This window comes from Cricetulus griseus (genome assembly GCF_003668045.3).
Source record: "Cricetulus griseus strain 17A/GY chromosome 1 unlocalized genomic scaffold, alternate assembly CriGri-PICRH-1.0 chr1_0, whole genome shotgun sequence".
NCBI classification, from domain to species: domain Eukaryota; kingdom Metazoa; phylum Chordata; class Mammalia; order Rodentia; family Cricetidae; genus Cricetulus; species Cricetulus griseus.
The window spans coordinates 119,319,998-119,328,414 of NW_023276806.1; the positions used below are offsets into that span (position 1 = coordinate 119,319,998).

The window sequence follows — 8,417 nt, forward strand, 5'->3', positions numbered from 1 at the left end:
ATCTATGATCTTCTCCCTGATTGCCTGGAGGCAAGGTCACTTGCCCAGCTGAAGGACACCATTTCAGCTAGCCTAGTTGGCCAGTGAGCTCTCAGGATCTGCCTGCTTCCACTGTACAGTGCTGGGGTCACTGGCATATTACATATAAGGTGTTGGGGGTTTGAAGTCAGGTTCTTTTTTTTTGTTTTTCAAGACAGGGTTTCTCTGTGTAGCTTTGGAGCCTATCCTGGCACTCACTCTGGAGACCAGGCTGGCCTCAAACTCACAGAGATTCACCTGCCTCTGCCTCCCAAGTTCTGGGATTAAAGGCATTCGCCACCAATGCCCAGCTGAACTCAGGTTCTTATACTTGCACAGCCAGTGCTCTTATCTACTGTGTCTCCTCAACCCTTCAGTATATGTCAGAGAAGTAAGCCGCAGTTAGACCATGGCAATTGTGAGTCCAGCTAACACTGTGTTTGGGTCTATCTTGCTTTTAGATTCAGGCATGGTGGCGTGGAACCATGGTGCGGAAAGGATTTGGGCCTTTTGAAGAGCTACAAAAATCCCGAAAAAAAGGGAAAACTTCCCCAAAAGATAAGAAAGTAAAGAAGCCTGAAAAAGGGAAACCTGCAAAAGGAAATAAAAAATAATCATGTAAATGAATGAAGATGAAGATCACTAATGGTGCAAGGAAGGCAACACTGTCTAGGGACCGGACGATAGCCTCACTGAAATTATCCACCAAATTAAAGTTGTTTGTAATAATAAAAGAGTCTTCATTTTACTAAAATGTTTATGGGAAGGATGAGGTAACACCTAGTGACTGCTTCAAAATAGCATGCTAGAGGAAAAGGAGACAGGGCTTCAGATAAAGCATAATAGGACCAGCTGTGAACTGACATCTGCAGAAGCAGGTGATGAGCATATGTGTGGGGGGGAGGGGGAACCAGTCCCTGCATTCTTTTGTCTATGCAAAAACATTTGGGGAAGTCATGGATTTTCAAGAAGTTCCGGGGAAATATACAAGGATGTCCAAGCTCCTTTCACCTGTGCTGACAGCTTACACAACACTAGTATGAAATCAGACCAGAAAACTGACGTTGGTTTGTTTAATCAACAGCAGTTACTCAGATTCCTTCAGTTATGTGTGCATCATATAGTTCAATGCAATTGTGTCTCACATAGCTTTGTACAAATACCTCTGTAGTCAAAGACAGGCTGCTCTTCGCAAGTCTCCATTGTGACATTCTTTGTTGTCCCACTTCCCACTATGTACCAAATCCTAACTTAACCTCCACGTCCCATCAAATGACATGTACCCGACGTTTCCTTAAAACTTTTCATCTCTCTCTCTCTCTCTCTCTCTCTCTCTCTCTCTCTCTCTCTCTCTGTGTGTGTGTGTGTGTGTGTGTGTGTGTGTGTTTGTGTGAATGAATCTGCCACAGCACACATAAGGAGGTCACAGGACAGCTTTTGGGACAGTCAGTTCTCTTTTGTTCCATGTGGTTCTTGTGATTACATTCAGATCAACAAGCCTCATGGCAAGTGCCTTTATTTCACCATCTCCAGGACTGACTTTTTTTAAAAATTCTCCAAACTTTTATTGATTGCTTTCAGAATTCACATCATGTATCCCAATCCCACCCATCTCCCCATCCCTCCAAATCCACCCTCTGCCCTTGCAACCTCCCCACAAAACAAAACAAAATTTAAAAGAATAACCAAAAACCAAGCAAAGCAAATAAACAAAACAAAAAGGGGAGGAAAGAGTCATCATGGAAGCTGTAGTGTGGCTCAGTGTGGCATACAGTTCACCTTTTAGTCCTTCCACTTTCACTTCCAAGTGTTCATTGCCAGGAGTCATTGGTCTGGTTTGAGACCTCTGGCCCCTGATTCACCATCAATACTGGGCTCTCACTGGGATTTCTCTTGGATATCCTGTTGTTATCCTGTGTCGCAGAGATTCTGAAGTTTTGGATCTGTGGGTTTGTCCCCTTCACCTGCTCTAACAGTTCATCGATGAGGTGGATGTTGGGATGGGCCAGCTAATATCCCTGGTTCTGGGCCTGGGTGGTAGCTGGTTTGGTCAGCCTGCCAGCTTTCCCCAGTTATCATCACCCAGGAGAGCTCTCCAGCACTGCCTCGGCCAGCTTACCCAAAATAGCCTGCAGCAAAGAGTGAGGCCAGTTCGCTTGCTTTGGCCGCCGGATCCAGTTGACCTACACTCAGACACCAGCAGGGCCAGCTCCACTGTCTTCCCCAGGCATGGTGCATGGCCCTTTTTCCTAATTGCTGTATCAGCCCTGGCCAGATGACACTGTGGCCCCAGGTGACAATGCTGGCCACTCAAATTGCCACTCAAACTGCCATTCCAGAAGCAGCACAAGTCTCAGACACCAACATGGTCACAGGTTGTGGCCTAAACCCTAGCATCCATGTAGCCTTTGATTGCAGTATGGCCACTGAACACAGCTCCTGGCTGTGGTAGGACCACAGACCCAGACATGGTCCTTGGCAGCAGCCTGGGACTGGATGTCACCATGTCCACAGATGGCAGTGCAGGCCACTCAGATCAGCATGGCCCCCAAGGCAGCATGGCCCCAGGTGGCTGCACAGACTCCAGGCCTCTGCACAGCCCTTAGTAGTGACAGGAGCCACAGACATCAACTCAGGCCCCTCAGCTGCTTCAGGGCCTTGGACCAAGATTGGCTCTTAGCAATAGCCCGGGCCTGGACATCACCTTGGATGCTGGTGGCACACAGGCCATTTACATTAGCGTCAGCTCACAAAAAAACAACATGAAGTCTTATTAATTATGAAAGCTCAGCCTATAGCTTAGGCTTGTCCCACGGGCTCTTCTAACTTAAATTAACCCATTTCTATTCATCTACGCCTTGCCACATGACTTATGGCTTTTACCTCTCCTCCTGCATGTCCTTCTCCTTCTGTGTCTGGCTGGTACTCCACCTTTCTTCTTTCCAGAACTCTCTCTGTCCAGAAATCCTGCCTGGACCTCCTGCCTAGCTATTGGCCATTTAGCTTTTTTATTAAACCAATCACAATGGCAGTTCTCCACACAGTGTAAAGAAATACTCTACAACAAGCGTGTTTCTCACCACCCTCACCTCTTCAGATTCCCCTCGCTCCCCAGCCTATGAATGGCTCCACCCCTGTCTCTCTTCCATCTCCCCACCTTATGCTCACTCACTATAATGGTGTCCTACTCACTGTCTTGAGACAGACTCTTTCACTTAACTGGAAGCACACTGTTTCAGTGGGTTTGGCCAGCTTATGTATGCTCTAGGTTGCTGAGCATATGGCCTAGTCTTACAATCAATCTGTTTAAGCATTCACTTATTATTGAAAGGTTGGTTATTAGGAATAAAACTCCAGTGAATATTCACCCATAGGTCTTTGCAAAAACATAGATGCTTATGAATTCTTAGGGACACTCAAGAGAAAGGAATCCACAGAGCATCCCCTTCTAATGCTCTCAAAACTGACTCATCCCAATGGTTTTGCTTTTTGAATGGAACTGTTTATAAATGTAATTTTATCACACTTTAAAATTTACTACTGGGGGAGGCATGTGCATGCCAAGGTACATGTGTGGAGACCAGAGGACGGCTTGCTTCATCACATGGGTCCTGGGGATTGGACTAAGATTGTCAGGCTTGGCTGCAAGCTGGACCATCACACAGATTTTACATGTATACATCTTTAAGTAATAGTTGTGTTTCTAATTATTCATGTAGTGTCATTATTCATATATTGTCATGTAGGAAAAACCCATTGACTCACATGTATCAGAATACAAATGTATAGCAAACATCCTTGATATTCAGTGACTTACCCTCTATGAAGTGAAAACATTTAAAGCTTGCATAGTGTAACACAAAGGCTTTCATTAACAAACAAAAAGCAAAAACACCTAGAGGAAATGTTTATTGGAATTTGTTTGTTCCATCCATAAAACGTTTTATTTTATTTTAGAAAATGTGATTTTGACACTGTCTTTAAAATTGTTGGCTACATTAAAAACAACAACAACAACAACAAAAAACACCTCACATATGCTAGTAGCCATTGTCACTATGGATAATTTGTATCTAAGAAACAGGACAAATTTTATGTTACAATAATAACAGTTAACACAGAATGAGTGCTGGGAAGATGGCTTAGAAGATAAATCACTTTCCACGCAAGCATGGGAACTAGAGTGTAGATCCCCAGAACCCAGTAAAATCCAGGAACTGTGTAGCAGAAATTGGAATCAGAGACAGGGAATCCCAGCTAATCCCTCCTAATCACAGCTAATCTCAGCTAATCCCTGGCAAACTGGCTAATTAGACTGGCTGGATTCATCAAGCTCTGGGTTCAGTGAGAGATGCTGCCTCAGTAAATAAAGTGGAGAAGCAGAGAAGTTGCCACCTGATAGCATCTTTGGGCCTCCATGTGCAGGCACACTCACTCACACACACACACACCCAACACACATGTAAACACTCACATGCACACATACCACACATGCATACACATGCAAAAAGATAATATGAGAATGCTACAGTCAGTGCTTTTCACAGTAGATTGTATACATACAAGTGTTTGTGTACACACACATACTCCTTTTGTGGAACACAAGTAACATATAGGGAAACAAGGCAGAAAAATGGGAATCAGTCTACCACAAGATCCAGAGAATTAACAGCACAACTGAAAGCTCTAGGACACAAAGAAGCCAATGCACCCTGGAGGAGTAGATGCCAGGAGATAATCAAATTGGGGGCTGAAATCAATAAAGTGGAAACTAGGAGAATAATACAAAGAATCAATACAAAGAGTTGGCTCTTCGAGAAAATCAACAAGATAGACAAACCTTTATCCAAACTTACCAGAGAGTGAACATGCAAATTAATAAAATCAAGAATGAAAAGGGGGACATAACAACAGACACAGAGGAAATCCAGAGAATCATCAGGTCATACTTTGAAAACCTGTATTCCTCAAAATTTGAAAATCTAAAGGAAATGGACAATTTTCGGGATAGATTTCACTTACCAAAGTTAAATCAAGAACAGATAAGCAATTTAAATAGACCTATAACGCCTAATGAAATAGAAGCAGTCATCAAAAGTCTCCCAACCAAAAAAGCCCAGGGCCAGATGGCTTCAGTGCAGAATTCTACCAGAAATTCAAGGAAGAGCTAATACCAATTATCCTCAAAGTATTCCACACAATAGAAGCAGAAGGGTCATTGCCAAACTCTTTTATGAGGCTTCAATAACCTTGGTACCCAAACCATACAAAGACACAGCTAAGAAAGAGAACTACAGACCAATATCCCTCATGAACATTGATGCAAAAATACTCAATAAAATACTGGCAAATTTAATCCAAGAACACATCAGAGAAATCTTCAACCATGATCAAGTAGGCTTCATTCCAGGGATTTAAGGATAGTTCAACATATGAAAATCCATCAATGTAATCCACCATATAAACAGACTGAGAAAAAACAAACCACATGATCATCTCACTAGATACCAAAAAAGCCTTTGACAAAATCCAACACCCCTTAATGATAAAGGTCTTGGGGAGATCAGGAAAACAGGAACATACCTTAACATTATAAAAGCAATATACAGTGAGCCAACAGCCAACATCAAATTAAATGGAGAGAAACTCAAAGTGATTCCTCTAAAATCAGGAACAAGACAAGGCTACCCACTCTCTCCATACCTCTTCAATATTATCCTTAAAGTTCTAGCTAGAGCAATAAGACAACAAAAGGAGATCAAGGGGATACAAATTGGAAAGGAAGAAGTCAAACTTTCACTATTTGCCGATGATATGGTAGTCTACAAAAGCGACCCGAAAAACTCTATCAGGGAACTCCTACAGCTGATAAACACCTTCAGTAAAGTGGCAGGATACAAGATTAACTCAAAAAAATCAGTAGCCCTACTATATACAGACGATACATTTGTGGAGAAAGAAATCAAACATCACCCTTTACAATTGCCACAAACAACATAAAGTAAATTGGGGTAATGCTAACCAAAAAAGTAAAAGATCTGTACTGTAAGAATTTTGAATCTTTAAAGAAAGAAATTAAAGAAGATACCAGAAAATGGAAAGATCTCCCATGCTCTTGGATAGGTAGGATCAACATAGTAAAAACGGCAATCTTGCCAAAAGCAGTCTACAGATTCAATGCAATCCCCATGAAAATCCCAGTACAATTTTTCACAGACCTTGAAAGAACAATTCTCAACTTTATATGGAGAAACAAAAGTCCCAGGATAGCCAAAACAACCCTGTACAATAAAGGAACTTCTGGAGGCATCACCATCCCTAACTTCAAGATCTATTATAGAGCTATAATCCTGAAAACAGCTTGGTATTGGCACAAAAATAGACAGGTAGACCAATGGAATCGAGTTGAAAACCCTGATATTAACCCACACACCTATGAACACCTGATTTTTGACAAAGAAGTCAAATTTATACAATGAAATAAAGAAAGCATCTTCAACAAATGGTGCTGGCATAACTGGATGCTGGCATGTAGAAGACTAGAGATAGATCCATGTCTATCACAAAGTACAAAACTTAAGTCCAAATGGATCAAAGACCTCAACATAAACCCAGCCACACTGAACCTATTAGAAAACAAAGTGGGAAATACCCTTGAATTAATTGGTACAGGAGACTGTTTCCTGAACATTACACCAGTAGCACAGACATTGAGATCAACAATTGATAAATGGGACCTCCTGAAACTGAGAAGCTTTTGTAAGGCAAAGGACACAATCAGCAAGACAAAATGGCAGCATACAGAATGGGAAAAGATACTCACCAACCCCATATCCAACAGAGGGCTGATCTCCAAAATATACAAAGAACTCAAGAAGCTAGTCTCCAAAACACCAAACAATGCAATTAAAAAGTGGGGTACAGAACTAAATAGACAATTCTCAATAGAGGAATCGAAAATGGCTGAAAGACACATAAGAAAGTGTTCAACATCCTTAGCCATCAGGGAAATGCAAATCAAACAACTCTGAGATACCATCTTACTCCCCTCAGAATGGCTAAAATAAAAAACCAATGGCAGTTTAAGCTGGAGAGGATGTGGAGAAAGGGGAACACTCCTCCACTGCTGATGGGAGTGCCAACTTGTACAACCACTTTGGAAATCAGTATGGCGATTCCTCAGGAAAATGGGAATCAGTCTACCACCCACCTAGTTTTGAGGCATGGGCTCTCACTAGGCCTGGAACTTGGCTATTGACAGACTGGCTGCCAGGGAGTCTCAGGGATCTGCCTGTCTCTTGTTTCCACAGCACTGTGATTACAAGCACATCATCACTTGCCGCAGTCTGTGGAGGAAAGATCCCATGACTGCTCTAGGATAGCAAAAAGAAATGTCTCTAGACAGCAAGGGCTAGGAAAAGTTCTTATCTATCTGAGGGCTAGACTTTCTCTATCTGAGGGGGAAAATAAGAAAACAGACGCTTTCTGATGTAACTTTCTCTTTACTTCATCTTGAAAAAAAAATCCCCCCTGAAAAATCTGCCTCCACACAGTTACATTCTTTGCATACAGCTACATATCTCTCTTTAATACATACCTCTCTCCTACACGGCCATCCATCTCTACACACAGTTACATCTATTTACACATCTTTCTTTTACAGACATTTCTCTTCTACATCTCCTTCCTATACAACCTCATCTTCCTTGTCTCCACACAGTTACAAATCCCCACACAGCCACAGCTATACACCTCATTCACATAGCTCTCTCACCATACAGCACTTCGCACAGTTCCTCTATGTAGCAGCGACTCTTTCACACAGCTCTTTCTCACACATTCACACTCTCACTCATACTCACATACTTGTACATCATTCTCAACTATATCCCTCACCCGGCACACACACGTTCTCAATCTCTGTGTAGCTCTTACGTAGCTCTATGTTCTTCATGCATTCTCCACATAGTTACATGCCTTCACATTTCTTCTTACATTTCCCCTTCAGCACACACACCCTCATTCACACCCCTGCACAGCTCTTTTCCAGCAGTTCCCTACATAGCTCAACACAGCTCTCTCCTCTATACTGTGCTGCTCCTTTCACAGCCAACCATTTTCAGGGCCCCACCCATTCTCATAACATAAGTCATGTAGTTTCTCTTAGGCTAGGGATGTCACATTGACTGGCCAGTGATTAACACTTGGCCGTGCGCATAGTTTAAATGGTTTGTTGTTCCCAGACAGAAAATGACATTGGAATTCAAGACTTAACAATAACACTCAATTAACTGGACCTTGAGTGTTAGGGAGTACATGAAGGCATCCATTGAGGCAAGGAGTTATGAATACTAAGGTTGCTTCAAGCTCTGACCTTGAATCAGCCAGACACCTGGGAA

The 8,417-nt window shown here is 42.4% G+C and overlaps 1 protein-coding gene across 1 annotated transcript in view; it reads left to right on the forward strand.

The window, feature by feature from the left end:
* Nucleotides 1-741, forward strand: part of Lrriq4 (leucine rich repeats and IQ motif containing 4) — a 47,343-nt gene extending 46,602 nt beyond the window's left edge. Inside the window, exon 6 of the mRNA XM_027392039.2 lies at nt 480-741. Within this exon, the coding sequence (XP_027247840.1) occupies nt 480-632 (153 nt within the window). The 3' untranslated portion in view covers nt 633-741. The remainder of the gene's footprint in view (nt 1-479) is intronic.
* The last annotated feature ends 7,676 nt before the right edge of the window (nt 742-8,417 follow it).